The sequence below is a fragment of the Protomyctophum bolini genome (genome assembly GCF_963924005.1).
Source record: "Protomyctophum bolini genome assembly, chromosome: 20".
Lineage (NCBI taxonomy): Eukaryota > Metazoa > Chordata > Actinopteri > Myctophiformes > Myctophidae > Protomyctophum > Protomyctophum bolini.
The window spans coordinates 24,282,162-24,298,057 of record NC_137881.1 but is presented as its reverse complement, the minus strand read 5'-3'; the positions used below and the strand labels follow the sequence as shown (position 1 = coordinate 24,298,057).

The 15,896-nt window shown below is 44.5% G+C and overlaps 1 protein-coding gene across 1 annotated transcript in view; it reads left to right on the top strand.

The window, feature by feature from the left end:
- Positions 1-15,896, top strand: part of lrch4 (leucine-rich repeats and calponin homology (CH) domain containing 4) — a 67,558-nt gene that overhangs the window by 28,532 nt on the left and 23,130 nt on the right. Inside the window, 1 exon segment of the mRNA XM_080793039.1 lies at positions 12,808-12,952. Within this exon segment, the coding sequence (XP_080649165.1) occupies positions 12,808-12,952 (145 nt within the window).

The following is a 15,896-nucleotide window of genomic DNA, read 5'->3' as shown; positions in this document are numbered from 1 at the left end:
TAGTTAACAGGTCTGAGAGTGTTCAAATGGAACCAAATGGACCATTACGGGTCCATTTGGTTCCACTTGTACACTCTCAGAGTTAAGGGGGGTCCTTGGAAAAATCAAACTTTGAGAACCACTAGACTAGTACTAGTGGACTCATAATGTGCCATATACAGTATACTAAGTATAGTGTCGCACTGTCGTAGTAAACAAGTGTTATACATTCTGAAGAAAACCTGGAGACATGACTAATTGGGTTTTTATGGGTCTTTGCCACGTGTTGTACGGACATATTTATGAACACTACCACTGCTTGAGACTGTTTTTGAGTGCAAAGACACTTTTACTTGACTTTAGTGTGTCCATTTTTCATTATTGCATACTATATGGCACTACAGAAGTTCAGAAGTTGTGTGCTTGTAGTAAAAGTAAAACCTTTACTCGCAACAGAGTACGTCATCTACATTGTGGTATTGCTACTATTACTTAGAGCAGGGGTAGGCAACCTTTATTATCAGAAGAGCCATTTTTGGCCCAAAAACGTATTACAATTCTATCTGGAACCGCAAAATATGTTTGCTTTAATTAAGCAAACTTTCATCATTTGTGATTTTTCTGGTCTTTTAATATTACATTTTATTGTTTGCTAATTTCTCAAAGCATGTCAAGTATACTGTACCAGTAAGCCAGCAGCATGATGAAAACAAACGGATGTCTTATCATGAATACATTATTCTATTCTTCTATTTTTCTTCATTGAATATGATTCTTATTTTTATATGGTGTATAGGCAACATTGTTTTGCAATATCAAAATGAAAGAATTACTTTATGCCTACTACAAATTCAATAATAAATTATGATTAAATGTAAAAAAATAAAACCTATTATTCCTTTTCATACTTCTTTGCCGCCCGTAGCAACTGGGAGCCACGCGAGAGGGCCACATGAGCCGCAGGTTGTCTACCCCTGACTTAGAGTAAGTCAAATAAACGTGAGCGGTTCTTCCAGCACGGTATAATTTAAAGCAGCCGACAGTCAGTGGTGCAGTCGGTGTTGACTTGGCTGTACTTCACTCACAGCAGGATTACGTGGTTATGCAACAATACTTCAGCGTTAAGGCCAAGGCTGGAATATGAGTCACCAGCTAGCGGTGAGGCTCCAACGCACCGAGCTGTTTTCCAACAACCTATCAATCTGTTTCTGAAACACGAGCTCGCCGCAGAGCCGGAGCCTTTGTTCCTGTCTGCACACACAGTGCGTTTGGCGTGCTTGCTTACCTGTCCGACGACGAGTCTAAAGAAGCCATGAGGCCCATAGGGCAGGAGCCTATCTCCTGTTTCTGTAGCGTGAGGCAGCTTGATGTACAAGTACACCCCCTGGACATGACGCTAGTATGTCGCAGGGACTTACCCCCCAATCCAACCCTTGATGCTGAGTGTCAAGTTGGGAGACACTGGGTCCCATTTTCTTTAGAGTCTTTGGTATCACCCGGCTGGGGATCGAACCCCGGCCTCCCAGTCTCAGGGCGGACACTCTAACCACATGGCCACTGAGCTGGTCCGGCGACGAGTGTGGATATTGTATTATATCCACACTCCAGCTCCGGTTGTGTTGTTGTTCCTTGTTGTTTTTTCTCCGTGAATGTCTGGTGTGTGCTACTCTGTGGTGGTGTTTGTTCGCCGTCGCATCACGGAAATCATGGAGCTGGGTTGAAAATGCACGGGTAGGATCAGTGACGCTCCACGCCTACACACCGGCAGAGGTTCAGGTCCAAGTGTGACACGCACGCACGCACTGCTGAACAGACTAAATCCATAATACCTCATTTAACATCTACGCTGTCGTTGACCTGACTTGACCCCTCCCCCGCTTGGTAACCGTGGCAACGATTACCAAGCGAGTGCACGAGTTCATAATACAGTCGTCTACATTGAACTTTTGCAACGCTCAACGTGGCAACTCGCTTGCTTTAGCTCGCTGGGTACTAGCCTGGGTTACAGTCTGAATCGCTGCGTTCCGTGAATCTGTTTTTTCACTTCGCTACTCACTTCGCTAGTATGGCAGCAGATTCCTATTTCATGACGTCACCCGTTACGTAGCCACGTTGTTGCTGATATGTCATCAGCCAGCGCCAATCTGTCCATGCTTTTCTCACTCGAGACTTGAGAGTAAAAAAGTAAACACTAATTTGATTCAATAGTCCACTATGTCACATTCAGTAGTACAAAGAAACGGCTGTGTGGGGTGAATTTAGTGAATAATACTGTACGTACGTTGTAGGGCAACAGCAGTAGCTGCGCCGTGCACATTGATACGAGGTCAAACTGGTGTTTCGTTTTTTTGTTTATTTTTTTAAACCGCACCACAGACCAATCAGAAGCTACCCTTTTAGATGTCCCGCCTACCTTGGAGATAGGACACTTTCCAGTCCCGCCTACCTTGGAGATAGGACACTTTCCAGACTGTGTAGCAAAGTGACAAAAATGACTGAAAGCGGCGATTCAGGCTGAAACCCAGGCCACGCTCGGTGGTGTCTTACGCGTGGCATACGTTTGCCTGAGACGGTGCGCCTCTGTCGTCGTCTAGTCCATAGAGTTATGTATTTAAGTTAGTCCTGCACAGTTGTTGTGAGAGGCACTTCCGCATTGGCTACAGAAGCGGGGCATGGTTTATATAAGCACAACCAGTATAGGATGTTCTGACATTGCACTAGTGTCAAGCTACTGAATTGCCAATGGCAGGACATGTGAGTTCTCAGACGCCACATGTGTGTGCATGTGCGTGCGTGTGTGTGTATGTGTGACTGTGTGTGTTTGTGACTCAGTAAACGTCACCGTCCCTCAGGGTGTGTGTGAAGTGTCCTGCTGTGACATTTCTTGTCATCCAGCCTGCTAGTGGTGAGTGAGTGTGTGTTGTCACCCCCCCCCCCCCCCCCCGCCCAGTCATCTCCCGGGCACCATGCCGTGGTGACACAGCTGACCCATGCAGGCTCGTTCTCTCTGAGCCGTGGAATGCCAGTGTCGAGACACACTGGACCTCTTCAAGCAGCCTGCCCGGCCGGCTGGTCAGTCCAGCTCTGTCATTCCTTCCACAAGGCCCAGGCTGTCGTACAGTAATCACCCAATGGAAATTATTTGAGATTATGTTTTGCATATCCGACTCCGTCATGCATGTTCATACACGTTGTTGGAGCATTTTCCGAAACGGCCAGTCTCCACAATTTATTCTTCTCCTACATTCTGAAAGTATAAATGCATTGACGATTGTCAATGTTCAGTGGTCATTTCTTTGCACGTTTTAAGTTATTTGTCATATCTGCCTCGTGGAAATTTGGTTTCTGAAGCCTAAAATGAAGGCAGAATTTCCAATGTTAAAACATTATACATTAACATTAGATTCTCTTCCAAATTGTGGAAGCACTGGCGGACTTGTCTCCATGTTAGACATTGAATTATTTTTTTTGTTCTGTACTTTGTGTGATCTGTATTTGTATATGTATTTTAGATCTGAGATATGGATCTCCCTGGGTCTGACATAAAGCATTGATTGATTAGCATGTAATGATGTTGGCAGCCCTAGCCCATTTTGGGCGGGAACCCCTTTTGGCGTTATCATTATGTTATGCTTTAGCTATTGAAAAATAGCAGATCTACAAGCCACTCGAGCCTGTAGGTCTTCTATTTTTGAAAAGTGGAAGAACGACTGACATATAGAAGCATAGCTTTTTCAGAAAACTGTCAGGATGTAGAAGACATTTTTTAGAATCTGATCTCAGGTCAGAATGGGCTAGTATAGTGCCATGGCGACACACAGCACACTGACCCGGCCTTGTCCTCTGCACTGCGCTGAATGTCAGCGGACAGACTCTGGATGTCTTCAAGCAGACTGTCCCTCTCTGCTCTGTGCTAAATGTCAAGAGGACACCCTCTGGACGTCTTCCTTACCCAGACTGTCCCTCTGTTGTTCCATCCAGCTCTCTCTCCCGTTTCCACAACAGGATGTTTTCGTTGTGACTCTCTCTGGCTTCATATAACGGCCAGACTCGTCATCGGTGCGCTTCGCTTGTCACAAGCTTTGGAGCCGAGAGTAACAAGAGTTCAGATAAAGGCTAAAAGCAGTCAGTGGCTCTAATCTTGTACGGTTTCTTGAATTGTATAAATCTTTTGAACTACATTCTCCAGTAAACCACTTAATTCCGGTAATCATTTTCAGGATTCTTCAACAAAATGTAAAAAAGAAATATCAGATGTACAAGGTCGCAGCGTGGAGTCTCCTGCACGGAGTACTAGCTAGACAATGAAGAGTATTGATGTCACGATTAAACATTTAAGTTGACGATCAAATAATTTGCTGTTAGCGATTTCATATATTGCATTGAAAATTGGAACGTTACAATTTGTATTTCTCTTTGCCTTTTAGGCTTTAGTTTAGGCGTAATGACAAATCACTGACCCATTTAAGATTTTTTTCCTTTCTAAATTTTTTTATCTATAAGCTTACAACACATCACAAAGTGACATGTTGTAAGCTTGTAGATCAGCTATTTTTGATTTTTTTTTGGAAAATGTATGGACAAGATCAAGATCATGCAAAAATGATTGCGAATATCTCAAATGATTGCGATTAGGCCATTATGTAATAATTGTGACAGGCCTGCTGATGATACAGAATAATCTAGCACACAGGCAGACCGAGGTAAAGCCTGGTTTGTATAGTTTGGATATAAGACTAACTAATCTACAAGCTCACACAATGCGTGCTATAGTAGTATTTCCCCCCTGAGCTGCTTAACGGTAAACTCACTCACATCCCAAATGGAAAGTGTGTGTGACTGTGTGTGTGTGTGTGTGTGTGTGTGTGTGTGTGTGTGTGTGTGGGCGTAATGTAATCAGTGCTGCTGCACACTTTCACGTTTCAAAGCATCCCTTCCTGGCCAAAACCAAACCGGAGATCCTGTGTGTTTGTGACAGTGTTGCTCCCAGCGATGGCCGTGGATCAGACAGACAGACAGACAGACAGACAGAGCGTTAGTACAACAATGTGCAAACACAGCAGCAAGATCTGTGAGGTTCTGTGACAGGACAAGGATATCAAATCTATTATTACAATTGAGAGAACTCCACGACGCACAATTGTGGCGTGGCGTTAGACTTCTAGTGGAACAAAACCACCCTAAAGACTATACTAACCATTTTGTGTATCCCTGCACTGTCTGCATCACGTGACCTCGGTACATACTGTAGACATGGATTTATTGGACATTCTGACTCTCAACTGGGGGGGGGCGACTGTGGCTCAGGAGGTAGAGCAGGTCGTCCAATGATCCATGGGTCGGCGTTTCGAATCCGGGCTCCTCCTGTCTCCAGTGTCCTTGGGCAAGACACTGAACCCCAAATTGCTGGTTGGTACCTTGCATGGCTTCCGCCGCAATCGGTGTGTGAATGGGTGAATGTAATGCACAATCTATGTAAAGCACCTTTGATAAAGGCGCTACATAAATGCACCATTTACCATTCAACTGTACGTATATTTTGTTTTGATCACATTGTTCCACATTTTGCTTTGCCAACGCAAACGTACTGTGTGTTTTCTCATGCCAATAAAGAGCTGTGAATTGAATTTACAGAGTCTCAGGGACATATGTATACTTATACAGAGAGAGAGAGAGAGCCCAGGAGGTGTGTCCACCATCTCCATCCCCCAATACCACCCCCCCCCCCCACACACACACACACACACCCACACACCACCAGTCCATTGTTCATCCAGCCAGACCCCCTAGCTATGGGACAATGAGAGAGAGAGTTCAGCCTTTTGTGATGTTACTGTACAGTGTACAGTGTACACTGTCTGTTCACACAGCTACTGTATTTATAGAGAACACACACACACACACACACACACACGCACGCACACACACACACACACACACACACACGCACGCACGCGCACACACACACACACACACACACACACACACACACACACACACACACACACACACACAGTCACACACGTTTGTATTTTCTACACTTTTGAGGATCTGTGATTTTTTTTTTTTACACCTTTTCTCCTTTGTTGCTGTTTTTCATACCAACCCTAAAGCAAAAAAAGAAGAAGAAATGAGCTGATCTACAGACATGATGTGAGCTTGTAGATCTGCCATCTCTGGTGTGTGACTGACACGGCATATGAATCAGGCATGAAACCTCACCTCTATCCTCTATAATCCCAAACCCTAAATTATCCGTTTCAACTATACTAGCGAGTACATTTGGCCCTCACAATACACGCACGCACGCACGCAGACTCATAGACACACATACAGGCCTTGGGCTCAGTTGCATGCTTTTATGTTTTTTTGTATTACATACTGTCTGTCTGCCTGTCTGCAAGCAAGCCTTGTAGGCTACATACCATTACTGCCTCCGTAGGCATGCACCATTATAAACACACACATACACACGGTGTGGAATGTTGGCACAGGTTGAAGCATGGCACTGGGGTTCTTATGAAGTCCTCCTGGCAACCGTGACAATGACCCTGCCCCCCCCCCCCCCCCCCCTCTCCTTTTAAAGGCAGCAGAGCACAGAGAGACCACATACACACTGACTGACTCACAGACAAACATACAGACACGACCACTTTACCACGCTTGTGTCTGCTCCAAACAGCTCTCTAACTGCATTAAAATGTCTATATCTATTTGTCTATTTGAGGCGGGTGGGCGCGGGGGGAGCATGACTTGAACTATTATATAACTACTTACTTTGTCGTTCGACGGAGCCCAAAGAGCTCAAGCGATGTAAATGCCTGGGTCTCCTTCGCCGCTCAACGTGTGTCGAAATGAGCAGATCTACAAGCTCATATCGCGCCACGGACAAGACACATTGTGAGCTTGTAGATCTGCAATTTTCGACACCTCGCACTGGTCACACTAAAGTCTCTATAGAAGCATTAATATTTTAAACGAGAGGCATGCTGAAGACAGAAATGAACACAGAACATTGCCCATCTGGTCAAAACCATGGAGTTCCCTAGATTAGGAGATACAAGGTTTTGATATAAAACCGTGTATACACGTCCAAGGCAAAACTTTTATATTAGGCTATTATTATATAACCTGTAATCAATGCATGGGGGTTTGAGTTAGTAGACTAGTTAAGGCTGATGGCTATATTTTGCTAGCTTGCACTCACTGTTAGGAATGTTTGTGTGTTTTCTTGACATTGGTCACTATTTGACTTTGGGTATAATAAATGAAACGTTGTTTTAGAAGTAGCAAAAATTTCAGACAACAAACGTAAATAATCCTAGATTCACAGTATATATTTACTGACACAAAGACAGCTATATACAGTTAATAAAGCTGGGTGTTGCAGCACTGGAAAAGACACATTTATTCAGCAGGACCCAAACTGTGCAGTGGCTGGCAGAAAGACTCAAATAATATATTATAATAACAAGCGCTGCAGTACTGCCACTGTATCCATACCGCACGTACGCACGCATGCACGCACGTATAGTGCACTGCAGTCTGCACCTAGTAGAGAGCATAGAGGAAAGTTCAGATTCATAGCAGACGACACACACAAAGGGGTATTCACACTGCTCATTTGATCTGCACCGAATCCGGTGCCGGTGCAGAGGGTGGACGACTTGAAGATAAAATATAGACATTCATAAAGAGAGAGAGAGAGAGAGAGAGAGAGAGGCAGCTCAAAGTGGGGTCCGGAGACCCCCATGGGGGTCCTTGGGGAAATAGTAGTGAACATACCATCACGATCATTTTAACCACTTTATCCATACATACCTTGGCTATTTAAAATACAAACAGAGAGAGAGAGAGAGAGAGAGAGAGAGGGAAGCCCTACACAGCGTCCGAGACAGCCCTCCCCCACCCTGTTATTTGGTAGAACATCAGCAGCATTCAGTAATCAATCAGTCCAGCCCTGGGCCGTCTGGCATCGAACAGACGCACTCGCTCGTCTCGCTCTGAAGCCAGTGGTGGAAAGTAACTAAGTACATTTACTGAAGTACTGCAATTGAGTACAATGTTGAGGTATTTGTACTTTACTTGAGCATTTCCAATTTCCAGTCACTTTTACTTCTACTCCACTACATCTCGGATCCAAATATTGTACTTTTACTCCACTACAATTATTTGAAAACTTTCAAGTTACTATAGTTACTTTGATTTTGATTATTATTACAAAACATACATTACCCACTTCAGCCCTATAGCCGATCGACAAGCTCACAATTTGTGATCTGATCTGTTATTTTCAAAATATGTTCATACATTTTACTGTAACTTGTGAAATGAGACATTGTGCATAATTAGTACTTTCTACTGTAAGTAACCACCGATACCTTTCATTCAAATACATTTTGAATTCCGGACTTTTACTTAGTATTGATTTGATTGAGTACTTAATTTATACCTTATACGTTGTTGTGTGTCGGACGGAACAGCCCAATTACCCACAGGCCTCACGAGCGGGTGGCGCCGCAGCCGCTTCTGTGTGAGCTTATGAACAAACCATAATAATTCAGGCTTTTGTGTTAACGGAAGCTTTATTAAATTTATTCGGTTGCGTGCGTGTAGCAGATCTGTAGCGTCTCTCGACAGTGACTCAGGGGTTCAGTGGCCGGTATAGAGCAGCCGGATGGGAATTCCCAGTTCGATCCTGGGCTCCCCCAGAGTTAGTGTTGAAGCGCCCTGGAGGCGAGACACTGAACCCCTAATTGCTCCTCATGTGCAGGTTGGTGCCTTTCTTGGTTTCCTCCACCATCAGTGTGTGAATGTGTGCGTTTAAACGGGTGAATGTATAATGCACAATGTAATAGAATCTATGTAAAGCGCCTAAAGATAAATGCAACGTTTACCATTTTACTGGACTGTGTGACAGACCCACCCAATTAATGCACTACACACTTTGTCAGTTCCCATTAGTATTCTATCTGTAATGTTGTGTTTGTGCGCAATACTGGTCACACTTCGCACGCACATTTGCGCACGCATGCACGTATTGGTATACTTGTGGATACAAGCACACACACACACACACACACACACACACACACACACACACACACACACACACACACACACACACACACACAGATGTGTATAGCCGGGGTCAGGCAGATATTTCGGGGAGAGGAGATGGTAATTACAGGGCCTATGTGCGGCTGTGGACTGAGCACGCTCAGTAGCGCTGTCATTACACACGGAGCGAGGGAGGGGGTCACATGGGAGGGGGGGGGGGGGGATGAGGAGAACTGCTTGGATTGCAGAAAAGAGGAGGAGGACAAAGGAACAGAGAAATGAGGAGGAGCAGGGATGAAACGGCTCGTAGCCCTGGTGGTAAATAAATGGTAAACGGTGCGTTTATATAGCGCTTTTATCCTCAGGCGCTTTACATTATAGATTGTGCATGACATTCTCCCATTGTGCAAGAGGATGCTACGCACAGCAGATCCTTTAGAATAGTGGGTTCCCAAAGTGGGGTCCGGGGACCGCCAGGGGTCCTTGAGGGAGTTCCAGGGGGTCCCCAGCTAAATGATAGTTTGGAACCAAATGGACGCTTATGGCTTAACGGGTCCATTTGGTTCCATATCAGAGTTAAATTTAATTTGATTTTACAATATAAATTGGGGGTTCCAGAGATAGAAATGCCATTAAATGGAGGTAGCCTAATGCTTGTCAAACTGGGGGACCTTGTAATTAAACAGGTTGAGAATCTCTAGAGCCGTAAAAGTCTTCTCTTATGGGGGTCCCTGGCATATCTTTTCTAATGGGCGTCCGCGGGCTAATTAGTGTCAATTTGGGGGTCCTTGAGATGAAAAGGTTTGTAAACCACTGCTTTATAATAGTGGTGCCAGTCCACGGCAGAATAATGTAAACAGAGAAGGTGGGGCACACACTGCACACAGCCACACACACTGCTAGCCAAAGTGCCAATAATTTAAGTTTAAGTGAACCAAAGTTTGCATAGCCTGAAGAAGGCAGTTGTCTGCCGAAAACGTTGGTTCACTTATTCTCTGCATCCTAAAATATACGATTGGCACTTATTATTGGCTATCGGTGTGTGTGCGCGCGGACACTTCCTATTGTTTACACGCACCCATTCACACACATTCATACATTAATTCATGCACATCGGGAGCAATTAGGGGTGCAGTGTCTTGCTCAAGGACGTTGAACACGCCCCGAAATAACGCACGTACAGTATGTGTGCCTCAAAGAATATTCAGGATGTCAGTGTTGGGGACGGAGGTGGACGAGATGAAAAAACTAAACACAAACAAAGGGGTTGGGGGGGGGGGGCGATCGAGGTTAATGGCTGCGACTTTAATTTCCAACAGCAAATGAGGATGGCCCAGATTCAGCCCTGGAAGAGGAAATGGGAACGGTCCATAAAATAACAGAACAGAGTCTATTTTAGGCAGAATACAAACGGGACAACGTGCTCACTGTCCTACTCTGTCACAGTGTGTTCCTCCATTGTGGCTTCTCTGAGCCTGTGCACAGTAAAAACAAAAAAACGTGAAATCTTTTGGATCTACAAGCTCACATGTGAGTTAATGTAGCCTGTGTTTAATGTAGCCTTTCCAATAATAATAATAATAATAATAATAATAATGTAAATCTGCAAAGTAAGTAGTAACTTGCAAAGTTTTCAGATGATTGCAGAGGTGTAAACCGTTTGTTTTTACCTCTGAGATGTAGTGGAGCAAATTCTCAATTTCTGCTGCCATAATGTGATAAGATGAGATGGGAAGGACAAGGTCCCGTCAGAAGTGAACAGAGGCTATTTTAGGATGTGCAGCAAAGACACGCACTCCTCTTGAGTCCCTCCGAGCCGTGGGGTGACATCTGTGTCACTGTGTGTCATTTTGTTGTTGGCTTCTCTGAGCTTTTTGTACACAGCCCCCCCCCCCCCCCCAAAAAAGACCTCTGTGTTAATTTAACAGTGGGAGTACTGTGTGTAGACAAATGGGACGACGCTGAACCGTCCCAGTCCATCCCAAACAAACACATCCTCAAAAATACCTTAAATTACAGGTCTGTGTGCTCTCTCTCTCTCTCTCTCTCTCTCTCTCTCTCTTTCTCTCTCTCTCTCTCCTCTCTCTGCTAGATGCATTCATACTGCACGATGTGGACCTCGTAATCTCCAAGCGTGCACTTTGTGTGCGTTTTTTGCGTGAATTTAACGCCCTAATTGATCACACAAAAGCATCACAAGCAGCAGATCTACAAGCTCAAAACCCATCGCGAAAGAGAAAGAGTTTTGAGCTTGTTTGTAGATCTGCTACTTTTGATGCTTTTCAATTGGAACCTATGAGGTTTCCAGACGAAATGTAACATAGTAACATACCAAACCAAAGTAGGAAAGGAATCTGACTGTGTGTGTGTGTGCATGTGTGTGTGTGTGTGTGTGCATGTGTGTGTAGCGACTAAGTTTGAGATAGCAAGTGCAAAAATGTGTATTCTCATGCTGGCAGTGCCCTGGGGGCTAGCATGACGTGGGCGAGTGTGTGTGTGTGTGTGTGTGTGTGTGTGTGTGTATGTGCGAGCATGTGCATGTGAGCCCATACACAGTTACACACTCGCATTAGATCATACTTTTCTTTCAGGTCATTTGGAGGACACGGTCTACGCATCGTGTGTGTGTGTGACTGTGTGTGTGTGTGTGTGTGTGTGTCTGTGATTGTGTGTGTGTGTGAGTCACGATGACATCATACTTAAATCATTGTCTAATACTGGTTCTTCAGGGTTTTGCTAGTTTCAGTGAAATGTTTTACTTAAGTATCGATACTGCAACATAGGACTAGAAATACTCAAGTACAAGTTACAAGTAAAAGTCCGGAATGCAAAATGCACTCGATTAAAAGTACAAAAGTATTGCATAAAAATGTACTTAAAGTACCAAACGTAGAAAGTACATTCAGACTGTATAAAATCATTTGAAAAGAGCAGATCTACAAGATCACAATGTGTCGCATGACTCATCACAATGCATTGTCCCACTTATTACACAGCTACTGACATGAATAAATAGACAGTTGACACAAAAGGGCTATACAAAATACATACAAAATATGTCTGTGGTTATTCAAGAAAGTTGTACCGGGACCTCTTTTACTGCGCTGATGCGGATTTACGGATTGATATGAGCCGAGTGCTCTTAGGCAGGCTTTGATCAAAGCTGGCGCTGATTAGCCATAATTGGCCTGTTATAGAGCGGAGCGGTCATTATCAAGAAATGACACCCCCGCTGAATTCAGCGATTGACCAATCCGAATCAAGCATTCAATGAAGCCGTGTCAAACTGCTGGTTAATATTTGGGTTCCACTGGTTTCTAGAATCCGTCTTTTAGTTTGGTCTGCGATGCTATTTCTCACCATGGTGGGTGTTCTGTTCTGACTGCTGTGAAGACACAGTCCAGCATGGAGTCTGAACAGTCAGCGGAACTGAAAGTGTGTGTGTGTGTGTGTGTGTGTGTGTGTGTGTGTGTGTGTGTGTGTGTGTGTGTGTGTGTGTGTGTGTGTGTGTGTGTGTGTGTGTGTGTGTGTGTGTGCGTGTGCGTGTGCGTGCAAAATGTCTCCACAAGTATAGTAGAATAATGAATTGGACAAATAGACATTGAGGAGTGATTGTCCTCAGGCAGTGATTCAGGAGTTGGTGTTGGCTTCTTCTTCATCAGATCTAAAAAAAATTGGGGTCCCCCACAAGGACCCCAGGCTGGTCTCCGTCCAGTCCTCACAAGTATAATAATTTATTGTGTGTGTATGTCCGTGTGTTTCTTCCAGACCTGTCTAAGAACCGCCTGTGCGAGCTTCCAGAGGAGCTGTGTCAGTTCATCAGTCTGGAGACCGTCATTCTGTACCACAACGGAATGAGATCCCTGTCCCCAAACCTGTGCCACCTGCAGGCCCTCACCTACCTCAACCTCAGGTACCCTACCCCTATCTCTAACCCTGTCCCCAAACCCTAACCTTACCCCATACCCCTGTCCCTGTCGGCTGTCCCCCGGCAGATCTTTTAAAAACATGTTCAGATTTTCACTATCGTGAGAACGATGGTGTCCATTATCGCATTGCAACTTTTGGATTTCCCATTGATGATGTCACTGGTGGACGGGTTTCTATGAGACACAGACCGAGTATATTTTTGTTTTGCTTTTTAATCATGAAAATTAGTCAGGACCAATTATATGAAGGTATAGGTTGAAAAGTGGTGAAGTGGTCCTTTAACGCCAGTAAAACTATGCCTTAAGGGCCTTGCAAACGGGGAGCGATAAAACACGCCTATATTTCATTTTCAATGAGACCTGCGTTTTTGCTCAGAGAATTTGCGTTGGCGACAACGCAAGCGTATTTACGTGAGCGTGGTCCCGTGAATTTGTTGCGCGCGTGCTCGTTTTTTTCACGCGCTCGCGACTCACCAGACCTGGATTCGGTTTAGCTTTTTTTCCTACGCTTGCGTTGTCACGCCCCTCTTCAGCAGACCTGTAGCAGACCTGTAGTTGATCCAGGCAACAACGTGTGCGTTCCTCGCTCCCCGTTTGCAAGGCCCTTAACACTAACACTTATTTCTAACCTTTTTAACCTCTCAGTAAATCAAATACAAGAATACAAGAAGCGCCCCACCGAGGCATGTGAGGTTGGTGCGGGAAAAAAACGAGTGCGAGCGTGAGGCAGTAAAGTCACTAGCTAACAGCTCCATGGTTAAAGAACAGGACAGGACTATGTGCTCTAATGACTCGAAGTGTGCTTACACTCATTGTTTTAGAACATCTCCCTAGATGATAATGTGTGGAGGAGGTGCTATTCTTACAAATAAAACTACTTGGTGTCGTAAGTTAATTTAGTCTACTACTCTACCAACCACTTAGACATTGTTGTTGCATCCTGCCTGATGAAGGTCTGACAGTATGTGGGATTCCAGTCTTTCCAGTCTCTTTTCCATTTTCTGTCAGCCAGAAACATGTCTAGGATTCAACCTTTTTAAAGTTTTTTTCCCCTAAGTGAATGCCCTACTTCTGACATTTGTGTCGCACAAAAGTAGTGAATATAGCGAGGCACGGCGGTTTTAATCCTACAGCTGCACATTTCAACAAGGCAATTCAATGTGCTTTACACGGCACATCAAGCAAAGTTAACACAATTATTATTATTTTTTATTTTTTATACCACGATTGTAACCCATTTTTCACCCCTGTGTCAATTATCTAATGTGATCCTGGGCTCTACACACCCTCCGCCAACCTAGTCCCCATATATGGGGGACATGGGGAGAGCAACGGACTTGAACTCATGCTTCCTTCATGTGTCCAAGTTGCTCCTTTACACCTGACAGGGGGAGTTTCCCTGGTTGGACGTAGCGCGTGGAAGGAACACGTTATTCCAACCAGATCCTTTCCCCTCCATCAGGCCAGCCAGGGCAGCTGGCCAGGGGGAAGTAGTTTAGAGACCAGGATTACTGCATGTTTTTTTGTGAAGGTACCTACCCTATAGGGGACACGGGGAGAACATGCAAACTCCACACAACATTGTATAACTGTTAACACAATTATACAATGACATTAGGATGCATGAAACAAGCGCTGTGAGCTTGTAGATCTTCTATTTTCAAGAGTTTTGGACATACAAGGTTTCCACTCGACATCAACAATATACAAGTCCCGTGTGCTACCCTTAACATTTACACTGGGCTGGTGAAATAGGAAGGTATTTTGGAAGGTAGTTGTTATTCTGTGCTACTCTTAACATCCATGCTGGTGAAATAGGAGGTATTTTGGGAGGTAGTAGTTATTTCGTTAGACAAAGGCCTTTGAACAACACACACATGCCATTTCTGTCTGTCTCTCCCTTAACCACTTAACTAAGACCTATTTTCGCACGCACACACGCAGGCACGCACGCACGCACGTTGCACACACGCACGTCACACACAAGAAAGGCATGACATTCACACCAAATGTAAACCACTAGAGTTACCAAACAGGCTTGTGTCAGAGTGGCTAATGCTTTGAAATCCAATACACCTGTGTGTGTGTGTGTGTGTGTGTGTTTAGTAGGTCCAGGTGCATACCTTCGCCATGACATAAGTGTGGAAGGCTAGCTTGCCTTCCCGATCCAGACCACACCGTATCTCATACAGTAATTCAAAAATGATGCAGTTGATGAGGATATAGTCACCTTTACAGTCAAAGCCAGATTACAGGTCCTTCCAACCAGACTCAATCTTTCTCTGTGGTACCCTAACACGTTTCCTCCTCATTCAGGCTCATTGTCTGCACCATGACCACACGCCAGTTACAGAAACACTGTCACATATTCTTAATGGCTGCTATGTATATAAGGGAATGTACATTGCAAAGCACGACAGAATTGTTGACCTATTAACTAAGGACATACAGTAAGTTCATATGTTTCATCACTCGCCAAAATGTATAAGCACTCACGTGTTTCAACTGCCATGTTCATGCACAATAATGAAAATTATGCCTTTTCAGATGTCACAGCTAATACACCAGATATTGTTGTTGTTGACGAGGACCGTAGAGAATTGACCATTTTTGAAGTGGCATGTACATTTGACCACAGTCTGGAAGAGGCATTCCTTACCAAGGTGCTTAAGTACCAGCGTCTTAACGATGCTATTATACAGCTTGGCTACAAATGTAAACTACTTGTGTTCATATTTGGAAGCCTCGGTAATGTCCATAAATCAGTCGTGAGGGGCCTGCAGATTGCAGGCATGCCCAAGCCGAGAGCTAAGGCATCGGCCAAATTCTGTTCAGTTTCTGCAATAATTGGCAGTCGCCATATATGGAGAAGGCGATGCTTTCTGTACCCGTGATCTGTATCCTGAAGCACTTGTTGTAGAGTTTCTT